The following is a 26,865-nucleotide window of genomic DNA, read 5'->3' as shown; positions in this document are numbered from 1 at the left end:
GTGCCCAGCAGAGGGCGAGGGTGAGGGTGGGGTTTGGCCGGTGCCCCGGAAGGTGGAGCGGGTAGCACCTGCCCCAGGAAGGTTCTTGGCACAAAGGGTCTCCTGCGCCTCAAGTCGTGCATTGCCTTGGGGCAGGGGGAGAGTGTGTCCACGCAGAGAGGGGTCCTTTGGCCGGGTTGCATACAGGCTAAATGTCCGTTGGCCAAGTTGTAGGGGGAGAGAGCAAGGTGGGAGCAGAGCTGAAGAAGCTCTTTTTACAGCCCCCCCCGAAGGCCCGGGGCTCCTGTGTGGTTCTGTGGAGAAGACAGGTTTCCTCTAACTGAGGGATGCTGGACTGGCTAAGCTCGCTTCGATTTGCTTCAGAAAACGGAAGCCTGCGCGTTTCTCCTACCTGACCACACTGTCGTTTGTCTCAGTCTCTGCATTACCCGGGGGGCTGGCTCTGCGGGTCCCTGCTCCAAGCAGCCTCAGCACGACAGGGAACCTGATAGAACTGCACGTTCTGGGAGCCACCCCAGCCCTGCTGAGCCCGAAAACCTGGGGCGTGACCCGGCTGGCTCCGTTGAACATGCTAAGAGTTTGGGAGACACTGGCCTGGAGCTTCTTGCCTCCAACAAGCTTAGAAATCTCATGGGGATCTTATTAGAGTCAGATTTGGGGAGCAATCAGCTCCTTCTGGCCAGCGAAAAGTCAGGGCTCGCCGGGTGACGGGGAGACCAGCGACATCATTCAAAGCGCGGCACTGCTGTTTACAGGGGGCCTCTGAGGTCCCCGCATCAGGGTCTCGGGACAAATAACGATTGTATGTGGCAAAATGCGGATTCCTCTGCAGTGTGGAATCTGCAGAATCCACTGGTTCCGTTGGCCAGCCCCCGGTCCTCCCCTCCCCGAGCGCAGTGCCAGGAAGGTCGGCCTCCAGTATTTTCTGCCCGTCCCATCCCTTCACCATGCCTTGGCATCCTCAACTTCCGTTTTACCATTTAACCTGATAACCCACATTTGAGGTTGTCACGGAAAACAACATCCCGATTTGTTAGACTGTGCGGTCCTTTCAGATTCCAGAAACAGATGCAGGCAGTGCCCAGAACCCACCGTCGGTGCACCTGCTCCCTCCCTGGGATGGCTTTCCTCCTCCTGGTCGTGGGTTCACTTGTAATGCAGAGCAGACCCAGATGGGGAGCAGCCACTGTGCTTTCCTGTCTCGCCCCAGGGTCGTGGCGCTTGGGGGCTCAGTTGGATGAGCGTCTGACTTCGGATCAGGTCATGAACTCACCGTTGGTGAGTTCGAGACCCACGTTGGGCTCTGTGCTGACAGCTGGGAGCCTGGAGCCTGCCTCGGATTCGGTGTCTCCCTCTCTCTCTGCCCCTCCCTTGCTCATGCTCTGTTTCTCTCTCTCAGAAATAAATAATAAACATTAGGGGCACCTGGGTGGCTCAGTCGGTTGAATGTTTGACTTCTGCTCAGGTCATGATCTCACGGTTCATGGGATCAAGCCCCACATCAATGCTTGGGATTCTCTCTCTCCTTCTCTCTGCCCCCTCCCTGTTCACACTTGGTCGCTTTCTCTCTCTGTCTCAATATAAATAACAAACACTAAAAAAATAAATAAATAAAATAGGGGTAGAGTTGCCCAGGGTAGCCTTCATGCAGTTCGACAAAATGGTGTATTTTTCATATTCCAATGGCCCTGGCTTCTAGGTCGGAATTCAGATGAACCAGTGGGAATCCTAAATTTTCTCGATTACAGTTATCATCCTAAGGTAAGATTTTTAAAAACAGATATTTCCTGTGAATAATAGAGCACAAATTTACTTTGGAAATGACATCAAAGGAGAAGGCAATTTGAAACTATACAGAAATTCAAGACAGTTTCGGAACAGGGAAATGGGATTCTATAAGCTACACCAAACGTGAAAAACAACAAAACACTGCCCAGTTCTCTGGGAAAAATTGTCATTAAAACAGACTGGGTTTTAGTAGGGCGAGGCAATATTCCTCAAACCCGTAGTTTCAATGCAATATTCCATCAGGGTTACAGGCAAGCGTTTGAAAACCGTTGGCACAGAGCTGTTAGCCACAAATCTTGTTTCTTGCTGATTCACCTGTTTCTGGGCAAATGCTTCTTGGACAAAATGGTTTATCAATGTCAGAAAACAAAGCTGGTTGTTTGCTCCAGACGCTAATGCGAAACTATTCGGTGGAAAGTCAGTTCCAGCCCCAGACCGCCGGGGGTGGTTTTGTCCCAGGGGTTTGTTAAATCAGAACGCATTAATCTGCAGCGTGTGGTTGGCTACCGGCGTGGCCCTATTTCACCCGACTTCGAAACGAGGTGGTTTTTCATTCAGCGTCTGGACGCGGAAAGAAAAGCCTGTGTGGTTCGCGGTGATTGCAGCTGACGGTGTGAACGATCCCAAACAAAAGAATCCGGCGCACTTGCCACGGAAGGGTGTTAATTCACTGAATTCTCAGAAAATTCCAGTCCCGGCCATCCATTCCAGGAGCGTGCAGTAGGTGGCACCTAAAAGCTCTTTGGAGGCGAGCGGACGCCATTTAAGCAAAAGCAGCCGCCGCTGCAGCAGCTGGTCCAGCTAGTAAGTGGTGACTGGAGAGGGAGAGCGAGAGGAGGAAGGCCGGGCTGCGCGGCGCAGGTGCGGGGTGCGCGGGGCGCGGGGCGCAGGTGCGCTGGGGGCGCGGGGAGCAGGTGCGGGGGGCGCGGGGCGCAGGTGCGCGGGGGCGCGGGGCGCAGGTGCGGGGGGCGCGGGGCGCAGGTGCGCGGACTCGGGGGCGCGGGGGCGCGGGGCGCAGGTGCCGGGGCGCGGGGGGCGCACGGCGGGCGAGCAGCTGACGGCATCGTCACGGCGGCGGCGCCCCGCCCGCCTCGGGAGGAGCCCGCAGCGGCACAGCCGGCCCTACCCCGTCCGGTGCCAGGCGAGCTCGGGACAAGCCCGGGGCGCAGTTGCGCTGCCCCTCAGGTAAGGATCCCCCTCCTCGGCCGTGGCTGCGCCGCGCCCGCCCTGGGGCCCCGCCGGCCCCGGGCCTCCGCGCCTGGAGCCCCCGAGGAGGAGGGATTGCCGTCGCCGGGAGGGCGAGTCAGCAGCACGGCCCCTGGAGTTGGCGAGCGGGAAGCCGCATTTCTGTATCCTTGGCGGGGAGGGTGTGCGTCTCGGTGCCCTGGTCTGAAACGCGTTCTTGAAAAGAGAGAGAGAGAGAGAGAGAGAGAGAGAGAGAGATCCGTACCTTGCACATTCTTTGGGATCCCTTCCCAAACAGGAGTTGGTGCTTCAGAAGGTGCTGTGGTGCAGGTGTTTGCAGCGTGGAAGTTGCTTGAGTGGATTTTCGGAAGTGCCACGAGACGTGGCTCCAAGTGGGAAGGATGGACAGCGCGTTATGAAGGCTGTTGGCTTAGCACGGTTTCCCTCAGCGGCCCTTCACGGGCTGGGCTGGGACGTGGCGAAATATTTCAGTTCTCCCCTTACATGTGCCTCCCGAGTCTGCGGGCGCCCCTCGCTGTTGCCCTGGCGCAGGGGCCGGGGAGGGGAGGGGCCGCAGCCCCCCAAATGACAATGACTCCCGTGGGCTCCCGCTCCCTGCAAGGCACCGCTGGCGTCGTCTCGCCCTGCGGGAGCCTCTGCCCCAGTCCGCGCTGCTGCGGCCGAGGATGCTGTTTTTCTCCTTTAAAGCTCCAATACCCATCCTTGGGGGTTTGGGAGACTTGGAAAGTGGCAACCCTGTGCGTCCCCGGTCACATCCACTGGACGCTGAGATACAGCTGGTGGGGGCATCCAGTCCTAACTGAGCAGTGACACAGCGTGCCTTCCTTAGGGATCTATTTGCATATTCGCCTTTTACTATCTTCTGAACGACCCCCTTCCACGTGAGAAGCCAGTCTTAGCACAGGAGACCTTTCCTGCTTTGAACTAAAAACCTATAAAATCTTCTTTTTAAAGAAGATTTTCTAGGTAACCAAAAAAGCCCGGAGCATTTTACATCCAGATCAGTCCGAATGCACTTCTTTTCCGGTGGCATTTGGATTTGAAGAGGTGGAGTGGGAGGGAGAGAAAAGGGGAGGGTAAAATTAGAACAAATTTAACAAATTTGGGGGAGGGGAATAATACTTTTTGTTGTTGTTGTTGGCCACTGCCTGAACTTGCAAATTGCCAACAGTTCTGTCTCTGGAAATGCAGGAGCCCGGCATTCCTATGGGCCGAGGCACCAGGAGACCCGTAGTTGATCTTACAGAAAGAGAAGAGACCAGACAGGGACACATTTTCATGCTCTTTAACACATGGCCCTTCGTTTGGTGGTCAGGCAATGGTCCTGGTGAACACAGACAGGGGAGCGGGGAGAGGGGACTGCCTTCCATCGCCTGGGGTCGCTGCTTCCTCCTCCTGGGTTACCTCTGCAGACGGCAATTCTGTGTGCACGGTTATTGCAGAAACCTCCAGAATCTTTTCTTGTTACAGCTTTAATAGTTGTTCCTGAGGAGAGACTCAGAAGACAGCCAAATCGAATTCTGAGTTGTGGGAGTGCCTTTGCGCTCCTGTCTGGCAATCTGGCATTCTCAGCCATCAGGGAACACGGTCTCCACTCGGGTGCCTGCACAGCTTACTGGAACATTAAAACCTTTGAAAAATGCCGAGCGTTCTTTGTCAAACAGAGAATGCATCTGTGACTGTGAAAACATGTCTGTGCTTACTTTGTTGCCTTAGGTGGTGTGTTGGTGTGTTGCAAGTTACCTACTGATTTGGACGAAAGCATCATTCTTCCCCCTAGATGAACGCAGTGAACTTTTGCACTAAAAAAATTTCTTTGTTATAAAGAGGAGCGTCTGGTTTTCTGCGGGGGGAGGAGGTTGCCTGCAAACTGTTGGAAGTTAAAGAGGGCTCAGTGCTGAGCTGTAACTTTCAATTCAGGTAACCCCTGTGTCCCATTCTCACTTTTAAGGTGGGTTGGATATCTATCTGTCTATCTATCTATCTATCTGTCTATCTATCTATCTTTCTATCTATCTATATCTTTATCTATGTCTATTTTTTCTGTCCATTTTTCTTTCTATATATTTGTCTGTCTGTCTATCTATCTGCCTATCTGGTTGGGGTATTTACAATGGACAGCTGTCTCTTTAAAGACAGCTGATTTCTAGGCCATTGTTTTTGGTTATGATTTTTCTAGGGAAATATCTGCTCTTAATCCGAAAGGCAGGTGGTGGTTGTCATGCCGTCACGATTGCTGATGTTCTTTTACAAGTTGAATTGGCACACGCATGTGCAGTTAAGGATGAACCTGAAGTTATTTCACGGATTGCAAATGATGCTTCAGTTTTTCCTAGAGGATGTTTCTCGCAAGCCTTTCTCCCTCCACCAGCTGAGTATTCATTACAGTACCCGGAGTGGATGTGCCCTGGTCCTCACATCTTTTGCTCCCGCCACTGGCTAAATCAGGAAAAGAAAGGTCCCCGGTGGGTCTGTCCTTAGTGCAGTGAAGTGTTGTCCTCAAAATCGGTACTGTCCCATATAGATAAAATGTGTGAGGCTCATGCATGCATTAAAATGTCCTACTAGTCACATTAGAAAAGTAAAAATAAACAGGTGTAATTCATTGTAATATTGTATTTTCTTTAATCCAATCTATCAAAAATGACTGTTTAAAGATGTAATGGATACAAAATATGTATAAGATATTTTAGAAGGTTTTTTTTCTTCCATGCCAAGTCTTACATTTATGGAACATCTCAATTTGGATCAGCCACATTTTAAGAGGTCAATAGCCCATGTAGCTGGTGGCTGTTGTATTGGCCAGCATGGCTATGGAATATTAACTTTTTGACAAAGTAACTTAAAAGCTGAAACATTAGGAGCTGTTAAATTGAGCCACTTAAACACTATCAAAAATAAATAAACAGCTAATCTCAAATTGCTGTAAGAGCTGTGGCCTACCCTTCCCTACCAGTAGCTGGTTGTGCGATTTTAAAACCTATTTTTGCTTCTTTATTAGTAAAATAGGAGGGTTGGATCAAATATCTGGTTGGGTTAAACACTTGCATCAAAAATACCTGGTTCTCTGAAAAATAACCAGTGGCTAGACTTGTGGATTCCACCTGCATTCAGCCTAGAGGACCTGCTGTAGCAGAAACAAAGCAGCAGACCTGGTGGGTGCCGCCATTTTGCACAACCACTGTGTGCTTCTGTCCAATCCTTGATGGCGGACGTCAGCAACTGAGTCCCCGTGTCCCATTGGAGATCATTCAGTTTTCATATTTAAATTCCTTTAGTGGGCAGGTAACAGCAAATCCATTGTCAAATCGATAACCAACTAGTGAGCTAGTATCTACTGCATGACTGAATATTCTCCACAGATCTTTCCGTATTATCCTTTAGGGTATGTGTATGTATTTTCAATGTTGCCATCCATTTCAACGCCATTCAATAGCGTTGTGAAATGTAACGCTTTATCATTGACCCGTGAATACTGACTTCTCGAAGCCCAGAAATGAGGGACCTTAATGAAAGGATGTTGGTTTCTTCACCCAGCCCCTGGATGGCCTCGGTGGTCAATGAGTGATGGAGAGGCGGGTGTCATTTCCATCACACGGCTGCCTGTCTCAGAAGCCAGGATAGCAGTTTTAAAGAGCGCAGCGTCTTGTATGAGAGGAATTTGTGCAATGTTTTTCTAAAGCTAATTGATGTCTGGAAAGTGATTGGGTTTCTGAGGAAGTAAGAGAACACGGGAGCTGTCTATGAGGACTTTCTCCTCTCTCCTGCCTCCACTGCTGAAGCTGGAGTCCGGAAGGGTCCATGTGCTTACGACAGAGGAGCTCAGACAGAGGGGCCCTTGGAAGGGGACACTTTCCTTCCTGTGTCATCTTCCCACTCCGATGGTCATGTTGGTGCATACCTGTGACTTTCGAATGTTGAGTGTACCTTTGGGGGAAAATGGTCAGTATCCGGGTCTCTGAGTCAGCACAAAGCCAGGAGCTCGCTCAATTCTCCACATCAAAAATCCAGCTCACTGGTATTTTCCTTATTTTATGGACTCGGACACACCTTCCTAACCCTACCACCCCCACCTCCCATTACCCATGGGCGCATAAGATCAGCGGGCTGTCTCATTGCTCCCCTGCTTGGGAAAGACCCCCTAGGATTTAAAGACAACTGTGGAATAGTCCCGTGACTATTGGGGGTACGATACTCCCATTTATCTTTCTTTCTCAGCCATGAGCTATCAGTTGGTACCTATTCCTCTTTGACTAGATACCTACTGTTGTAGTCACACCCAGTTATAATGCTGGTTCTGTACCATTGATCGATCAACATGCGCGCTAAACGTTTCAGGACCTACCCTCCTTTATGCAGCAGATCTATGCTCTTGGCAGGGGACTGTTCCTGGCGACTGGGTCAGAAAACATACACAGTCGTCTGTTCCTAGCTGCCTAATGTGGCTATTGTCTTTTTAAAGCAAATACAAGACCATTCTGAAAGTTGCTTGGCAATATTAGATGTTACTGTAAAAACAAAACAAAACAAAACACTTCCTTCCTGAACATTTTAGCATCCTGAGCTCGTGGTTCGGTTGTTGCTGATTTGGATCGGCTCAGTTGCCTTCCTGGGTTTGCCGATTCTCGTCTGAAGAGGTTCCCCTGCTCCCTAGCTGGGCATCGACCGCTGTTGCTTCAAGCGTGGGTCTCGGGTCCTTCATCTGTTCATCAGGGCTGCTGACACCCAAATCAGGGGTGTTTTGAAGGCACAGCTTGTCGGGGACCTCTCCACCCTTGTGGGAGGTTCCTGGGATGTTCCAGCGGGTGGATGTGATCGGACAGGCATCTTACTGGTCCCGTCTCTCTCTCTCTCGCTGTATCAGATTGTTCTTCCCGCGCACAGCCTGGCATGGAGCCTGCTGTCTCACATTGCACCTTGCTTCTGGATGGCCTTCTGGCCTTCAGCATGGGCTCTTTCTAGCTCCCCTGGTGTAGACGCTCTCCAGTTAATCTTAAACTATTGATTTTTTTCTTTACATCTTGCTCTTTGAGCTGGGTCTGCAGGGACGCGCCAGTTTTTGTCTGGTTAAATCCATGTTCCTGCTTTTGCCAACTCTTTCCGTCTGTTCCTAGCCTGAGCTCATCTCCGCACGGGCAGTCCCGCCTCTGTAACTGCATTCATGCTGTTTTGCCTCCGTAGGCATATCCCCTCCTTGATATTTTTGTGGCGCTAGTCCGTTCATCCCTGGAAGGATTCTGGGGATCCTAGCTTTGACCACAAGCCTGCTGAGGACAGCTGGTGCTAAGGACCGTCCGACGTCACCTGCCGTCGGATTCTAGACGCGTCGGTAGCCACAGCCTCTTACGGCACGTTTTGCTGACCTGCCTGGTAACTGCAGAGCGGACGCAAATAAGTATTGATTAGTGGTTCACAGCTACTGACTCCGCGCCCTTGCTTTGCTCATCCCATCGGCTTGTGACCTCTGATGCTCTTTGCTCACCGCGAGCATTGCCTCACCAGGTCCAGGGGCCGTCCTCACGGTTTGGCCGCATGCCATCCAGGTGACCCCAGTCTTTCTGTCCTCTCTTCTGAAGGTCCACGTGACAGTGACAGGGGATCTAGTCAGTCCTGGGAGCTCTCCCCCCTCCGGGGGGATGTGGGGCACCCCTCCTGCAGCCACGGCGTCCTGTGCTTACGGCACGCCTTCTCAGTGCCCTTGCTCAGCTGCTCTCCCGGGACGTGCATTTCATCCCGGTGGCCTCTTCAGTTGTTACCTTCCCATTGATGTTTATACACGTTCATGTCTGTGTAGCCTTCGATTAATTAAAAAAAGAAAAAAGAAAAAAGCCCAAACTGGGTTCCATTGAGCCAATGATTTGCAACCATCCCCCCGTTCCACAGCCAGAGCCCCAGGAAACGTTCCTAAGCTGCACCTCACGCTCGCTCCGTCAGAACCACTCTCGCCGGGTGCCCCAGGGACCCGCCTTGCTTCCCGGCCGGGGGTCGCTCTCCAGTTCCTACCCCCATTCTCTCCGTCGTTCTTTGAGGACCGTGCTTCCCTGGGGTGCTTCCCCGACACGGCCCTCAGCACGGCTGATCCACCCTGGGGGGGCTCCCTGTGATGTTTGCAGACCCGCTGCCCCCCACGGCACTCATTCCGGGGTCTGTCCGAGCCCTCTGCTGTCGCCTCGTGGTTCTCCCACACCGCCTCGTCCACACCGGGCTTCAATCCCTCCCTGAACAGCGCACCCTGATTGATCCCAGTGCTATGGCCGGCCCAGCACGCGTTACCCACCTGCCCCCTCGACGTGAGCCTCGATGGGCCCAGACACTCTTGCCGGGTGCTACGCGGGAACCCAAGCTCACCGTCTCCCCTTAACGCCTGACCTGGGCCCAGCGTGCTCTCAGGAGAGGATCTCATCCTGTCTCTCCAGTTCTGCCACTTAGAAACCTTAGGAGTTTTTCTCTTGACACTTTATCGACCGTCGCTTGCGTCTTAACTCCTTCCCCAGCCGGCCGCCACCCATCCCTGCTGGCGTCACTCTACCTGTGTTCCGTCCTCCTGCTGCCTTTCTAGGCTCAGCTGCCTGGGTTTTGGCCGGTTGGTTGCAGCGGACTTCTGGTCCGCTTTCTCCGTGGGAGCCGGCCCCCTTCGGTGGCCGTGAGCCGCCCTCCGAAGCCCGTGGGGTCATGGCCAGGCGCCCCGTCCGGCCTCCGCTCACATCGCGACCCTCCTGCAGCCTCTGGCAGTCACGTCCCCCTGCTTCTGGTATTTGGGGGCCTCCAGCTGTGGCGCTTGGGGCGCGGAGGGCTCTCCCCACACGGGGCCCACACGGGGCCGTGGTCCGCCTTGCGGATGTGCTCCCCCAGCATAGGGCCATGGATGACACATCACGAGCACAGCGCCGCGCTGTCATTGAAGCGGGGTGGCCTCGTTCACGCTGTGTTGCCACGGCCGGGAAGCCACGTCCGAGATGCCGCTCAACGCGCGTGGCAGCCGCAGGTGCCTGGCCGCCTCGAGCCGACCCCCAAGATCTCCGCCCGCGTGGCTCTTGCCCGAGGCACCTTGCGTGGTCTGCCCTCGTCCATCTGTTCGTCAGAAGCGAAACGCAGATTCGCTGACGCTCTGCGCAGATCCTTACTGAACGCCTCCTACGGGCCGGGCGGTGTGCAAGCCCTGGGGAGACAGCAGTGGACGAAACCGATAAAAAGCCCGCACGAGCCTATGGTTTAAGAAAGTCAATTACGAGTATGTCAGAAAGGAAAACGTGCTGTGGAGAAAAATAAGGCAGGAAGAGGGGATAGACTTCCAGGGCTGAGGCTGGGATCGTGCAGTGAGATAGGGTGGTCGGCAAAGTCTGGGCCGGAAGGTGATATTCGAACATAGGTCTGCAGAAGGTGGGGGAGGGGAAGAGCGGTCCATGCAGCGGTAACTGCCTGTGCAAAGGCCCCGGGGCAGGAGCATACCAGCTGCTGTCCAAGTAGCAGCGAGGAGACAGATGTGGCTGGGGTGAGCTGGGGGGAAAATAGCAGGAGGTGACTGTGGGGGTTGAGCCCTTTAGCTCTCGTTCTGGGGGAGACAGCGTGGCCAATGGAGGGTCTGGAGTGCAGGGGTGATTTGGGGCTGTTGGGGAGTGGATTGGAGTGGCTGGAGGCCGCTGGTGCACTGGACGTGAGGCGTGGGACACGAAGAGGGGTTCGGGGGGGGGGGGCTCTGGGGGTTTCGGCCCGGACAGCCGGAAGGGAACGTCGCCATCGGCCAAGACGAGGAAAGTTGCAAGGGGAGGCGTGGAGGGGGGTGGAGGCGGTTCGGTTGTGCCCACGTTATTTGGGGGTGTGTCCAAGGTGTCCCAGCGGAGAGGTTCGGTGGGGAGAGGGCACATGGCCTGCACCTCCGGGCAGAGGCCGGCCACGGACATGCCGTTGGACATTGCTGGCATATGGCTGGCATCTGTGGTCTTGGAACCAGAGGGTGATCTTGGCGGGGATGACACTGACCCCCTGCCCTGCGGCCACCGTGGTCCAAGGCAGGACGTCCTGTCTCCCGCTTCCACGCTGCCCTCCTGGGTCCTCAAGGACGTCCCACACAGCACGGGTCACACCACCGTCCCTTCTCTGCTGAAAACCCTCCGTGGCTGCCGTCCTTCTCGTGACAAGAGCTGCCTCCTCCTGCCCCCACCCATTACGTGTTGACTTCACCTGCTTTTCCGATCCCTCCCTCCCTGCGTTCTGGAATCTTCCGTGGCCCTAGAGCACACCACACTGACATCAGGTGCTTCCACGGGATGCTATCTCTGCCAGGGAGCTCTTCCCCAGGGGCCCAGACCTCACTCCACTGCCTCTCTCAAATCTTAGCTCGAGTGGCAACTTTCCAGGGAGCTGTCCTCTGGCCCCTCTGATGTCCCCTGTGCACCTTGGTGTGGAACTGAGGGGCGCTGCATCCATTTGTTTTATCGATGCTCCCACACTCATGGAAACCCTTCATTTGGAAACACCTTTAAAATGATAGAGAAAAAAAAAAAGAGTTTGAGTTTCAGGTTTTAAACTGTGCAGTTAGGAGAGCTGTACAGAAACACGTCTGCATTGCTTCCAACACGGTCACGTAACAGAAGCCGCTTTTCCCCGTCACGCTTGACGAATGATTGCCATACATCCCTGTGTAAGTTTAAGGCATCTGGCATGGTTTGATTTATCTCTCTTGGGTATTGATTACCCTAATAGGTTCATCTAACATCCGTTTTCTCATATGGATAAAATAAAAAGAAAGGAAAAAATATTTAAGGAAGGAATTTTCTCCTTGGGATGAGAACAATTAGGATTCACACCCTTTCAGCTTTCCCGCGTGTCCTGCCCACCGTTGGCTGTCGTCGTCATGATGTACATCACAGCCCGAGTACTCTTGTCTTATAACTTAGAAGTTTGTAAGGCTTGGGGCGCCTGGGTGGCTCAGTCGGTTGAGCGTCCGACTTCGGCTCAGGTCCCGATCTCACGGTCCGTGAGTTCGAGCCCCACGTCGGGCTCTGTGCTGACAGCTCGGAGCCTGGAGCCTGTTTCAGATTCTGTGTCTCCCTCTCTCTGACCCTCCACCGTTCGTGCTCTGTCTCTCTCTGTCTCTCAAACATAAATAAACATGAAAACAAATTTAAAAAAAGAAGTTTTTAAGGCTTTTCTTTGTTGTTGTTTTCGTTTTTTTCTTTTTGTTTTTGTTTTTTTTTTTGTTTTGTCTTGTTTTGTTTTGTTTTTAGAGAGAGAGAGAGCACACAGGGGAGGCCAGAGAGAGGGAGAGAGAGAGAATCCCAAGCAGGCTCCATGCCAGCAGTGTGGAGCCAGACACTGGGATCAATCCCACAAACCATGAGACCACGACTTGAGCTCAGATCAACAGTCAGATGCTCGACGGGCGGAGCCCCCTTGACTCCCCGGTCTGTTCAGATTTCCTGTTCACAGTTAGATTCCCGATGGCTAAGCGCCCCCCCCCCCCCCCCCCCACACACATCTCTCTGCAGTCCCCATGGTGTGAATTCGACTTGGGGCTCCTGCGAAGTGACCACAGTGCTGGGGCAGGCTGCTGGTCCCTCCTGGGTTCCCTTTTTCCCCGGAGGATGCAGGGGCTCAGGGGAGACCCCTCCTCGTGGTGCTGTGCTGTCTTGGGGAAGGGGCCACGCGCCCAGTGGGGCTCCATCTCTTGTCCCCTGCAACGCAGTCTGTCTTGGCCTCTGTGGGGAGGGGGTGTTTCCGCCCCCCCGCCCCCCGGTGTTCTGGGATCCTCTGAAGTCCGGTTCTCAGAGAGGTGTCAGTTGGTCCTCTCGTCTGGGGGAGCAGAGCCAGGAACAACCCTGTCACCTTCTTAGTGACGTCACTCTCCCAGAAGCATTTTCACGCATCTCTTTTCAAACTGCTGTCTCCATAGGATGGTTTTTCCAAAGGAGGTACAGTGCCCCTCTCTCCCGTCTAAAATGTCTAACATCTCATCTTTATATTAGAGAGACAGAGGAGATTGCCTATATTCATAAAATATCTGCTGTGTGGCATACTAGTGAAAGCCGTCTCCCATGCAGAAAACGGCCGTGGATTTAGAACAGTTGTCTTTTGCATAAAAGATAAACGCATGACTTGCCTTTTAGTTTGGCAACACTTCCGTATTCTTTGCTACAAGATAACTGGTAAGACATCCTGCGGGAGAAAGTACTTTTGTGGGTGCTTCTAACTTCCTTCAAGAGTATATGGAAGTTGGGGCGCCTGGGTGGCGCAGTCGGTTAAGCGTCCGACTTCAGCCAGGTCACGATCTCGCGGTCCGTGAGTTCGAGCCCCGCGTCAGGCTCTGGGCTGATGGCTCGGAGCCTGGAGCCTGTTTCCGATTCTGTGTCTCCCTCTCTCTCTGCCCCTCCCCCATTCATGCTGTGTCTCTCTCTGTCCCAAAAATAAAAAAAATAAAAAATGTTAAAAAAAAAAAAAAAAAAAAAAAAAAAAAGAGTATATGGAAGAATTTTCTGTGTCTTGCAGGTTTTATTTTTATATATTACATATTATTATGTATTATTTACATATATTAAAATACTTGCCGTATATATAACATATACAATTGTATAGGTAACATACAATATACGATATATACAATATACAATATATACAATATACAGTATGTAACATATTGTATATGTTTTATATATGTATGTATAATATTATGTATATATATAATAAGGTTTTATTTATTTATTTTTGTTTTTAATTTATTTTGAATTTATTTTATTATATATAACAAAGTTTTATTTTTATATGTTACACGTTAATATATGTTATTTATATATATATTAAAAATACTTGTCGTATGTGTAACATACGTTATATATATGTATGTATAATATTATGTATATATATAATAAGGTTTTATTTATTTATTTATTTTTTAATTTATTTTGAATTTATTTTATTGATTATATATAATAAAGTTCTATTTTTACATGTTATTATATATTATTTATATATATTAAAAATACTTGCCGTATATGTAACATACGTTATATGTATGTATGTATAATATTATGTATATCTTTTTGCCTATTATAAATTACAAATACCTGTTTTACATTAAAAAACACCAGTTGGGGGCACCTGAGTGGCTCAGTGGGTTAAGCATCTAACTCTTGGTTTCAGCTCAGGTCATGATCCCATGATCTCACAGTTCGTGGGTTCGAGCCCCATGTCAGGCTCTGTACTGACAGCACAGAGCCTGCTTGAGATCCTCTCTGCCCTCCGTTGCTCCTGCCAGTTGGAGACAGCTACATGGAAAAGAATGAAACCGGACCACTTTCTTACATCCTATGCAAAAATAAACTCAAAGAGGTAAAAGACCTAAATGTGAGACCTGAAACCATAAACTCTTAAAAGATAATACAGGCAGTAATGTCTTGGACATTGGCCTTCGCAACATATTTATGGGTAGGTCTTCTCAGGCAAGGGAAACAAAAGCAAACATAAACTATTGGGACTACACGAAAATAAAAAGCTTTTTTTACAGCAGAGGAAACCATCAATAAAATTAAAAGGCAATCTAGTGAATGGGAGAAGATATTTGCAAATAATATATCTAATAAGGGGTTAATATTTAAAATTGGTAAAGAGCTTATATAAATCAAGACCAAACTCCCTCCACCCCGAATAATCTGATTGAATATGGGCAGAGGACCAGAATAGATATTTTCCCAAAGAAGACATCCAGATGTCCAACAGACACATGAGAAGATGCCCATCATCACTCTTCATCAGGGAATTACAAATCAAAACCACAATGAAATGTCACCTCACATCTGTCAGGGTGGCGAAATCAAAAAGACAAAGAACGAATGTTGGCGAGGATGTGGAGAAAAAGGAACTCTCATGCACTGTTGGTAGGAACGCAAACTGGTGCAGCCACGGTGGAAAACAGTACGGAGCTTGCTCAAAAAATTAAAAACAGAAATACCATATGATCCAGTAATTCCACTCCAGGGTATTTACCCAAAGAAAATGAGAACACTTATTCGAAAAGATATATGCACCGCTATGTTTATAGCAGCCTTATTTACAAGGGTAAAGATGTGGAAGGAGCCCAAGTGTCCATTGACAGATGAATGGATACAGAAGATGTGGCATACGGACAATGGAGTATTACTCAGCCATAAAAAAGAGCGAGCTTTTTGACACAACAGGGATGGACCTACAGGGTATTACGCTAAGTGAAATAAGTCAGACAAAGACAGACACCACACGATTTCACTTATCTGCGGAATCTGAAAAACAAAATAATTAAACAAATAGCCACAGATTCATAAATACAGAGAGCAAACTGCACAGAGCTGGGAGGGTCGGGGAGTGGATGAAATTGGAGAAGGGAGACCATAAAATAAAATAAAATATCCAAATGCATGGTATCCGTAGCCCCTGGGGACTTCTGGCTGTAAGCACTTCCCGTGTGATGGAACAACTTCTGCCCCTCTGGTTCTGTCTCTACAATGTTACCACACATCCTTTTGTAAGGTTGACGTTGCCAACCTATGAGGGGTTGCTCTTATGTAGGCTTTTTTCAAACCTTTATTTTGTTTCCTTGAAGAATTCACTTGTCTTCTCTGGTAGGATTTGCCTTGGTCCACTCACAAAAATGTATTTCAACAGCAGATAATCATTCGATATGTGCACAGTGTTTCTCCCACGATGGGTTGGATGCCCTGATGTGCTGGTGAGTGAATCCAACAGGGACCGCACCCCGCCTTTGCGGGTGCGGATTTTGGAGAAGGAGTGGGGAGAGTGACCACAAACAAACAAACAAACAAATAAACAAACAAACAAATAAACAAACACTGAGTGAAGGATGTTTGTGCCAAAGAACCTTGTTATTGAAGGAGAATCATTCCAGCAAATTATGGACGCACTAAAGTGTGTTTGGAACATTTGTACTTTTTCTCAATTGTAGCCAATCTCTCTGCTGAGAAACTTGGAATATTGGTTTCTTCCTAACTTAAGTACTACTTTCTTTTTATCTTTCTAGAGGATTTGGAGAAGGAATGCATTTTAGTTTGTCACCGTGCACTTTGGTGTGTTATTTTACATACTTTGCCACGGCAGGAAAATAAGTATTTTTTTCTGGCTTCTGGCTTTTTGGCTTTCACTGTTAATTAGAAGACGATTCTAAGGGTTTTCTAAAAAAAATCACGTTTAAGTACATTTTGTAACGCATTGGATTCATTACAACGTGTTGGTAAATTTCGCTAAAAAAATATAGGGGTTTGTTCTAGAACACTGCATACCAGTAAATATACAATGTGAGCCATGTATGTACTTTTGCATTTTCCAAAGTAACCACATCTTAAAAACTAAAGGCACAGGGGAAGTTATTTTAAGTAATTTACTTTACCCGATGTATATGAAATAACATCATTTTAACTTACAATCAATATCACAATCACTATCAATTTAAAATTCGTTCTTACACTAAGCGCTCAAAATCCAGCGTGGGACGCCTCCCTTCAGGGCAGCGGGAACTCCCATGGGGAGTGGCCACCATATTGGACCAGGCAGTCCACTGGGCTGGGCTGGGTTTCCAGTGCCCTGGTTAATGGTGACGCTTCATGTCACCTGTAATGCAGTATATACTTAGGGCCAGGAAGTAGGTGCAAATCGTAATTGGTCTCGTCGGGATTTTGTCAGGTCAGATTAGACCCTTATTGCTTCTGCTGTGTGACGTGGACGAGAAAGGGGTGAGGGTGTGTGCCCTGCTGCCTGCTGTCCGTTGCGCTCACATCAGGAGCGTGGTCTTTTAATAGTGATTTGCTTGTTGCCAGAAATGTTTTCACTCACACTCGTATATTTCTATTGTGACGAAATACACATTACAGGAGATCTAGCATTTTCAGGCGTGCAAGCCAGTGACCGTAAGCACGTTCACGCCATCGTACCTCCTTCCGTCCACGGACTCTTCACCTCCCCAAACTGAAGCTCTGTCCCCATCAAACACTGTCCACTCCTTCCGCCCCCCAGCCTGGCGCACGCCATCACCATCTCTGGGAGTGTGACTACTCTGGGGACCCTATTTACGTGGAATCCTATGGTATTTGTCTTTTCCTGCCTGGCTGATTTCATGCCGCGTAATGTCCTCAAGGTTCATCCATGCTGTAGCAGGTGACAGAACTCCCTTCCCCTTTCCGGCTGAATGATGTTCCATTGTATGGATGGACCACATGTTTATACGCTCATCTCAGCGGACACTGGTTTGCTCCCACCTTTTGGCTGTAGTGATGAGTGCTTCTGCGAATGTGTCTTTTCAATTATTTTAATTATACCTCCATGTATGAATTGTGTATCAGTGATTTGGGAGATACACCCAAGAGTGGATTGCTGAGTCATAGGGTAATTCTCTGTCGAATTTTCCCACAGTGGCTACCCTGCTTTAGATTCCTACCTGTAATGCACAAGGGCTTTAATTTTTCCATATCTCCAACACTTGTTATTTTCTGATTCTTTTTTGTTGCTGTTGTTGTTGTTGTTCTTTTGCTTTGATTTTGGTTAGTGACCATCCCACTGGGTGTGCAGTGGGGCTCAGTGTGTTTTCCATCTGCCTTTTCCCCGGTGACTAGTGGTGTTTACCATCATTTCCTGTGCCTCTTGGCCATTGGTAGAACTTCTTTGGAGAAATGTTTATAGAAGCCCTTTGTCCATTTTTTAGTTGGCTTGTTTTCTTTTTTGTTATTCAGTTGTAAGGGCCCTCTATATATTCTTTCTATTCGATCCTCATCAGAATATATATTTTCTCCCATTGTGTGTGTTCTCTTTTAACTTTCGTGATAATGCTCTTTGTTGCACAGAAGTTTCTAATTTTGACAAAGTCTGATTTATTTATTTATTTTTTGTACGCCATTGCAAGAGGCCCCAAAGAGCCAAAATGGTCTTGAAAGAGAACAGCGAATCTGGAGATGTCACACTTAACAGATTTCAAAACTTAACGCAGAGCTACGGTAGACAAAACAGTGCGGCACTGGCATAGGAAGAGACATATAGACCAATGGAATAGAATGGAGTCCAGAAGGAAATCTTCACATTTATAGCTAGTTGAGTTAAAAATAAAATTTTTTTAATGTTATTTATTTTTGACAGAGAGAGAGAGAGAGAGTGAGTGAGCAGGGGAGGGGCAGAGAGAGAGGGAGACACAGAGCCTGAAGCAGGCTCCAGGCTCCGAGCCGTCAGCACAGAGCCCGACGTGGGGCTCGAACCCACAGACTGCAAGATCATGACCTAACCTGAAGTCGGACACTTAAGCAACTGAGCCACCCAGGCGCCCCGAGAGCTAGTTGATTGTTGACAAGGGGGTCAAGATCATTTGGTGGAGGAAGAATTGTCTCTCTAACGAATGGTGCTGGGACAAGGGGACATCCACAGGGAAGTGACCTGACACCCTTCCTCACACCGTATTCAAGAATCAACTCAAAATGGATCAATGGCCTAAATATAAGAACTAAAATCATAAAACTCCAGAAGAAAGCAGGGGTAGATCTTCATGACCTTGGGTTGGGCACTGATTCTTAGCTCTGACCCCGAAAGCATGAGTAACAACCTAACTGATGATGGTTTGAGGGTCTCTTTCGTAGCCACTTGCCAACCTTGCAGACTTTTATTTGGCCAAACCTAGAAACCAACCTGAGCAAGTACACATCACGTAGGGCTTCGTTTCAACAGGCTCGCGGCGAAGGCAGGCCCCGGGCTGCGCACAGCACACTGAGCCTCACGCCCCGCATCGAACACATTCTTTCTCCGTGTCCGCAGGGTCTCCGTGTCCCTGCCGCCTTCATGCTTTGGTGTTCATTTCCCTGAAGGGCCAGCTGCAGGGTCAACCTCGGTGACCCATCCTTTGACCAAGGAGATGGTGTTGCTGCTTATTTGCATGACTTGTCTCTTCATTTCCCATGGAAAGAAGAGGAGGAAGGCAGAAAATCCCCCAAATACGGCCAGGTTCTTGGGAGTCTGAAAAGTGTGATGAAATGCATGTTACTTGGCCCTTGGGCGTTCCTGACCATGATGCTTTCTCCAAATGGAATAGTAGCAGACACACACTAGTGAACCTTTTTTCTGTGCCTAAGCTGCGGGGTTATTTGCCTCCCAACAACAAAGGTCTTAAAGAATAATGTATTCTAATGCTTCCAATCCAAGACATGCCTCAATACATCCCCACTTGTTTCACTTTTGCAGATGTTAGGAGTCTTGCCATGAATATCTGGGTGCCCCGGGCCCCCCGCCATGGGACGGTGGCTCCATTATCTGGGTGCAGATGTGTCACCTGCTTCAACACCTGTCCCCACACTGCAGGGCGGGGTGTTTCCGGAACACCAGGAAACAAGGTTCCTGAAAAACTGAGTCTGCTTCCTTAGGGAAAGACAGACCATAGCTGTTTAACTCTTTACGATCTGGCAAACGTTTCCCACTAACGAACAGATCTTTCAGTTTTTAGGGTCAGCTGAGAAGGTACATGAAATGAATCTTCCATTAAATTGAAATTCTAAAAGTGTGTAAAAGTACCCGCTCCTACCTAGAGAATTTACATTCCGTTGAAAATTAATTTCTTTTAAAAGTGTCCTTATTTGTGTTGTAAAGTCGATAATAGTTCTTATTTTTACTTAAGTGACCCATTTATCTTTCATTAGTAGTAGATTTAAAGAACTTTTTTTTTAAGTTTATTTATTTTGAGAGAGAGGGTACAAATGCAGAGGGACAGAGAAAGGAGAGAGAAGCCAAGCAGGCTCGTGCTGTCTGCACAGAGCCCCACACGGGGCTTGAACCCACCAACTGTGAGATCATGACCTGAGCCAAAATCAGACACTTAAGTGACTGAGCCACCCAGGTGCCCTGAAAAATATATTTTCGTCATCTGAATGATCAAATGTATATTTCTTGTAAATCATAATACTGTACCTCTAACCTAATATTCAGTATTTAAAACGTCTCACTTTGAATTCTTTATTATAAGACACACATTTTTATATTTTTGTGATCCTTTGGGATGGCTTATTTACTCTCTTTCTTTGATCCGTTCCCTCATTTGTCTGTGTATAAGCTTTTCAGAGGGGTGAGGGGCTGAGTGACCATTTAGTCCAGATAAGTCCCAGAAAAGGAAAGAAAGTAGAAAGGGGTCATTGCAGACAGTTGTCCTATTCAGGGCAGAAGAGACTTTGGTGGACAGATCTGTGCATCCAGAGAAACTGCCCTAGCTGCCTCTCCCAGCCAGGTGGCGATTTCTTTCATAAATCAGGGGACAACCAGGGACGAGCAGACATTTGGTGGAAACCCCATGACAGAGGAAGATTGCAGTGAACAGACATAACCAGAGATATCTCAGATATGTGATAAGAACAGCGGCAACAAATCGCAAGTAGCATTCTTGCTGAAAGTCCGCAAGGTATCCCCTTGTCCGAGATAAGAAAGCGCTTCTATGAGAGGGGCAAAATCAGAGTACGAGAAAAGTGATTGAAAATATAAGGAAAGCCCTTCTAGAGCAATTAAGAATAGGTACACTCAGGCCATCACCTAATAAGAGTTCCACAAAGAGAGAGAAGTAGAGGGGTTGGGATGAAGCACTTCCTAAAAATAGAAAAAATAAAAATTTCCCCAGGCTGCGGAAATGATCAGGTTTTTAATCCGCCCCCAACCCCCCAAAAAAATGTAGTCAAAAAACAGTTCTAGATATATCCTGGTGGGATGGCGTAGCTCTCAGAATAAAGAGAAACCCCCACCTGCCAAAGAGAAGGGAGAATCCCGAGTTCCCTACAGAGGAGAGAGTATCTTACAGCCTTTGGATTTCACACCCATATCCCTGGTGATGACCAAGTTAAAAGACGCATGGTCCTTAAAATCTGTGGAGAAAATACTTGCAACTTTGTTTGGCTGCAGGATTGCATCAATCAGGGGAATGTGGCACGGACTCAGTTTTAAGGCCATCTAAAAGAACTTACCAGTAATGTTCATGCCAAAACATAAAATGGATCCAAGCAAGATGATAATAAATTGAAATAGAGAAATTGGCAACTCGGAGCGCCTGGGTGTCTCAGTCGGTTGAGTATCCGACTTCAGCTCAGGTCACGATCTCACGGTTTGTGGGTTCGAGCCCCGCATCGGGCTCTGTGCTGACAGCTCAGAGCCTGGAGCCTGCTGCCGATTCTGTGTCTCCACTCTCTCTGCCCCTGCCCCACTTGCTCTCTGTCTTTCTAAAATGAATAAAAATTAAAAAAAAAAAAGACAAATTGGCAACTAAGAGTGACCTAGGTACAAAAGCAAAAAAACCCCAAAAAACTAGGGTTAAAAAAACCCAACCCAACCTAAGACCCCAACAATGCAGACACAGAAGATTATGTATCAGTCAGCAAAGTCTGACTGACGATGACCTTTCCCCTCACTGGGTTCAGTCCTACTATCGACTTCTGCATTGAAAAATCTTTACAAAACCCTTTCAATAAGCTGTTTCTTGATAGAGTTTAGAAACAACCTGCAGGCAAGTACAGAAGACTTAATATAAATTTTGGAACAAATTGTAAATGTTATATCTGGGAAACTGAAATACTGGCAGGTGCTTAAAAATGGAGTGTAACTCACAAAAATCAGGCAATGGAGGAAGGTAGTGTGCTAATTTCACAGAAAGATATGGTCCAAAGGCAGTAAGTCGAGACATTAAGTTCTACGCTTCAAGCCATGAGTGCGTTATTTAAAATTCTCATGGTGCACACCAGGAAGTGATAACTGAATTTCTGTTCTTTTTAACAGTGGTTGTTTCTGGAAAGAAGCTGTCAAAGGAGGGAAGGGGCCTCTGTGTGGATGAAAGAGTGTTTTACGATCTCCATTATCTCTTTAACCAAGTATATGCATTATGTGGCTTCTCATTTGTTCCTTTTAACACGTTAAGCTGAGACATGACAGGTGGTTGGGGTCGAGGGGCCGGTCTGGACGGGGTCCCGTGCCTCCACCCGATCTCGCTCTTCTCTCCGTGAAGACCCATCGCCCTGTGTACATTCTGGATCTCAGTGGCTCCTGCCTTCTTCCGGGTTTGCTGTGTTGAATATGCACAGCCGATCCCTACAGTCTCCCCCCACAGTACCTCGGCTGATTGTCCCCTCCTCTTTCCTCAGCCCTCAATTTCCTTAAAGAGAAAGCCCCACTTCTGGTCTTTCTGGCCATCTCCTTGGTTGTCCTTGCTCCCACACGCACCGCAAGATGCTTTGACTCCCTTCGTAGCTCAGGACATCCCAGTCAACCTGAAGTTTGCCAGACTTCCTTCACCCCTTACCGCCCCCAGATCAAAGCTACCACACTCCATCTCCAAGGGTACTTTCCTTTAACTCGAGTCTGAGAATCAACCCTATTGGGTTTCCTGGCTTGTAAGTGATATTTCATTTCCATGATAAGTTTGAGAGAATATGGTCATTCTGAACAATCCGCAAGACCACTGCGTAACTCCTCCGTAACCCCCAGCCGCACGAAGATGGGTGGCGTTTCCAGCATCCAGCGGGCTGTGGAGCGCATCTCAACTGGCACGTTCAACCAGCGTGTTGCATGTTCCACTCCTGGTATTGCTTTTTCTTATCGTAGGGATGTATTAATCCGATGCGTTGCTTTTTATGGTACGAATATTCCATTTCTACCGCGAACATATGGGTTGTTTCCATCGCCTGGCTATCAGGGATAAAGCCGAGCCTGTTACTTTAACACATTATTTCTCACACTGGGGGCTCTGGATCTGTTCCTGTGTATCTGTGAATCCGTTTCAGAATCCGTAGACAATGTCATCATGTATAGTGTCTTTCTGCTCCTCTCAGTGAGTTTGAAATCAGGAAGTATGTGTTCTCCAACGTCCTTCCTTCTGTCCTTCCCTCCCCCATTCCCTCCTTCCCTCCCCCATTCCCTCCTTCCCTCCCGCCCTTTCCTTCCCTTATTTCTTTCTTTCTTTCTAAATTTGCCATTGCTTCACTATTCTGGGCCTTTTGAATTTTCAGGTGAATTTTGGAATCAGCTTGGAAATTTCCATAGAGTAGCCAATTGGAATTTATGTAGGGACTGTGCTGAATCTGTAGGTGATTTGGGGAATATTGCTATTTTAACAAAATTAAGTCCTCTGATACATAAACATGGGTGCCTTTCCACTCCTTTGGGTCTTCAGTTTCTTTCAACAATATATTTTTTTTAATTTTCAGAGTACAATGTTTATGCTTCCTTATTAATTTTATTCCTAAGTATCTTATGCTTTTTCATGATGTAAATGGAATTGGTTTCTTAATTTTGTTTTCAGATTATTCATTGCGGGTGTGGAGATATACAGTTGATTTTTATATGGATATTTGAAAACCTTTTAGAAGTAGTTTATTAGTTTTCTTTTTGGAAGATTCCTTAAAAGTTTCTATTTACAAGGTTGTGCCTTCTGCAATAAATAGTTTCATTTCTTCCCTTCCAATCTGGATGCCTTTTATTTCACATTCTTGACTTATTCTCCTAGTTAAAACCTTCAGTAAAATGGTAAATAGAAGTTGCAAGAGTGGGGACACTGGTCTTTTTCTTGATTGTAGTGAGAAAACAATCTTTCATCATTAAGTACTGTCTTAACTGTGGTGTTTCATAATATGCTCTTTTCTGGAGGAAGAAGTTCCCTTTTATTCTTGATTTGTTCTTTTTTTTTTTTTTATCATGATTGAGTACTGAAGTTTGTCAATTTTTTCTTTTTTGTATCTACTGAGATTATCATGCTTTTGGTCTTTTATTGATATGGTATGTTATGTTAATTTTTGGATGTTAAGCCGACTTTGCATGCCCGGCATAAATCCTACTTGGTTATGATGTATAATCCTTTTTATGCATTGGTGGATTCGTTTTGCTAGTCTTGGTTGAGGATTTTGTATTTGTTCAGAAGAGATACTGCTCTGTAGTTTTCTTGTCATGTCTCTGTATCTCAAGCTGGTATCAGGGTAATTTTGGCCTCAGAGAGAGTGACAGGTGTATCCTCCCCTTCAACTTTTTGGAAGAGTTTGCAAAGGATTGGTATTAATCCAATATAATTAATCCCGTGAAACTGTCTGGACCCGGCTTTCCTTGTGGATGGTTTTTTGATTACTGTCTTGCTATGTAGGTCTTTGCACATTTTCGATTTCTGCTTGATTCAGCTTTGGTAGTTTAGGTCTGCCTCCTCTGAGTTATGTAGCATGTTTCTATGCAGTTGGTCACAGGAGCCTCTGATAACTATGTTTCTGCAGGGTCAGTAGTGATGTCTCCTCTGCCACTTCTCATGTTAACATTTTGAGTTTTCTTGCTTCTTTGGCCAGTCCAGCAAAAAGCTTGTTAATTTTATTGTTATTAAAAAAACAAACCCACTTCTGAGTTTATTGACTTTTCTCTATTGTTTTTCTATTCTTTATTCTACTGACTTCCACTGTAATCTAGTATTTCCCGCATTTTTCCTCCTTTGGGGTTACTTGACTCTTGTAAGGTGGGAGATCAAGTTACTGATTTGAGATCTTTGTTCTCATTTAACGTAGGTGTGTATAGCTATACGAGCTCCATGACTTCTTGACAGTTTTGGGCTTTCTTGGCATTTTGCTACCTTCTCTCCAGTTCTTCCTCCTGTCCCTGCTGCTCCTTTGTGACCCCCCTTTTCTGCCTAGTCCTTACTGAACAGCTAGAGAGCTTGGGCCCCCAACTGTGCTGAGTGACAGTCCTTGTCTCACAAACACCCCAGAGCAGCTCTGAGGAGAAGGTGGTGTTACTATCTCCATTTTCTGGTGCAGGCAACTCCGGTGCAGAAAGCTGAAGTAGATGACTTGTCAAGTTCTCTGGATGTGGAATTTGATCTTCTCTCTCACTATACGTCTTCACCCTGGCTGATTTTTACTTATTATCGTGCTCTTTATATATGGATGAAACCCACGTCCTTATCACTAGCCTGGACTTCCCTACTGAGTTTTCAGACCACAGCCCAGCCACCTACCAGATACCTGTCTCCACCTGTGTGTCCTACAAACCTGACCCGGGCCCAGCTGCTTCCTGCTCAGCCTCTCCAAACCTACTTGTCTCTTTGGCCTTTTATCTCGACTGATGAGGCCACCGCTCCCTGCTTGTCAGCTCTGCCCCAGATGTCCATGCACGCCAGCTGTCTGCCCTGGCACCGTGTTGGCTCCCTTCGCACCCTTGGGCATCTGCAAGGGACCCCGTCTTCTGGGTGACCCGCCCTTCATCCCTTCACACCTTCACCCTCTGTGAAATCTCCCCTCAGGGCCCCACACAGAACTGGATGCCCCAGCAGGCTCTCTTTCGGCCTTTGTTTATGACTTTACCATGGCAGTTACCACGCAGGGTGTGTAACAGACGCCTTTCTGTGCCTGGCCGTCCTCTAATGCTGGGAGCTTCTGCTGGGTAAGCACCGAGTGCGCATTATCTAGAGGGTTTCTTGTAATGCTTATAAAACAGTGACCTTGATGCCATTTTTTAAAAATTTATTTATTTGGGGAGAGAGAGAGAGCAGGGGAGGGGCAGAGAGAAAGAGAGAGAAAGAGAGAGAATCCCAAGCAGGCTCTGCAACGTCAGCACAGAGCCTGACTCCGAGCTCGAACTCACCAACTGTGAGATCACGACCTGAGCCAGAGTCCAGAGTCAGATACTTAACCGACTGAGCCACCGGGCGCCCCTAAAATTTTTAAATGAAATTCAAGTTTTCTTACGTTGGGAGCTCGAAAACAGAATGTATCCCTTTGGTTCTTTTTAAGCTATGGAAAGAGGGTAAAGCAATCCTCGTCAAGATTTTCCTTCCTTTTTTTTTTTTTTTTTTTTTTTTTTTTCTTTTAAACCGATTCTCTCGCACGTCTGGTTCCTTTGCCAGGTGCCTCCTGGGTGCGAGCCGAGCCTCGGCTGTGGAGCAACATGCCGGAACAGAGCAACGACTACCGGGTGGCCGTATTCGGGGCAGGTGGCGTAGGCAAGAGCTCGCTGGTCTTGAGGTTTGTGAAAGGCACGTTCCGCGAGAGCTACATCCCCACGGTGGAGGACACCTACCGGCAGGTGATCAGCTGCGACAAGAGCATCTGCACGCTGCAGATCACGGACACCACGGGCAGCCACCAGTTCCCGGCCATGCAGCGGCTGTCCATCTCCAAGGGCCACGCCTTCATCCTGGTCTACTCCATCACCAGCCGGCAGTCGCTGGAAGAGCTCAAGCCCATCTACGAGCAAATCTGCGAGATCAAAGGGGACGTGGACAGCATCCCCATCATGCTGGTGGGCAACAAGTGTGACGAGAGCCCCAGCCGCGAGGTGGAGAGCGGCGAGGCCGAGGCCCTGGCCCGCAGGTGGAAGTGCGCCTTCATGGAGACCTCGGCCAAGCTCAACCACAACGTGAAGGAGCTCTTCCAGGAGCTGCTCAACCTGGAGAAGCGCAGGACCGTGAGCCTCCAGATCGACGGCAAGAAGAGCAAGCAGCAGAAGCGGAAGGAAAAACTCAAGGGCAAATGCGTGCTCATGTGAGGCCCCGCGGAGCGGGGGGCGGGGCCTGGCCCCGCCCCGCCCCCGTCCCCTCCCACGTGACCCCTCCCCCGTCGTCAGGGCAGCATGTCCGATGCCCACGTGTTCACTAGCGCATCTTGACCGAGACGTGCCCCGCTGTCCCCGAGAGGGCACTTCACGCCACCGCCCGTAAGCACCCCCTCTCCAGAATCAGGGACTCTGCCCAGCGGTTAAAATGGGAACCCATGCACCCTGCACCCCGGGGCACCTGGTGGGGGGCTGGGCGTTTCTGAAGGTGGGTTGGCCCTTCGCGGGGGCTCTGGGCTCGCGCCCACGAGCGATCTGAGTACAGGACTAGGTCCCATCTGCATGCATGTGACGGCATGTGACCCTGGAGCT

The 26,865-nt window shown here is 48.5% G+C and overlaps 1 protein-coding gene across 2 annotated transcripts; it reads left to right on the top strand.

Moving 5' to 3' along the window:
• Window positions 1-1,671: 1,671 nt before the first annotated feature.
• Window positions 1,672-26,865, top strand: DIRAS2 (DIRAS family GTPase 2). Of its 2 annotated transcripts, none has more exons than XM_042912929.1 (2): window positions 1,672-2,649; window positions 25,847-26,865. In XM_042912929.1, exon 2 carries the CDS (start codon window positions 25,888-25,890, stop codon window positions 26,485-26,487), a length of 600 nt encoding a protein of 199 aa, XP_042768863.1. In that variant the 5' UTR covers window positions 1,672-2,649; window positions 25,847-25,887; the 3' UTR covers window positions 26,488-26,865. The 2 variants fall into 2 exon arrangements, with proteins under 2 accessions (XP_042768863.1, XP_042768862.1); XM_042912928.1 differs by lacking the exon at window positions 1,672-2,649 and adding an exon at window positions 2,937-2,973.

Source organism: Panthera leo, chromosome D4 (assembly GCF_018350215.1).
Source record: "Panthera leo isolate Ple1 chromosome D4, P.leo_Ple1_pat1.1, whole genome shotgun sequence".
NCBI classification, from domain to species: domain Eukaryota; kingdom Metazoa; phylum Chordata; class Mammalia; order Carnivora; family Felidae; genus Panthera; species Panthera leo.
This window is presented reverse-complemented; position numbering and strand designations above follow the sequence as displayed.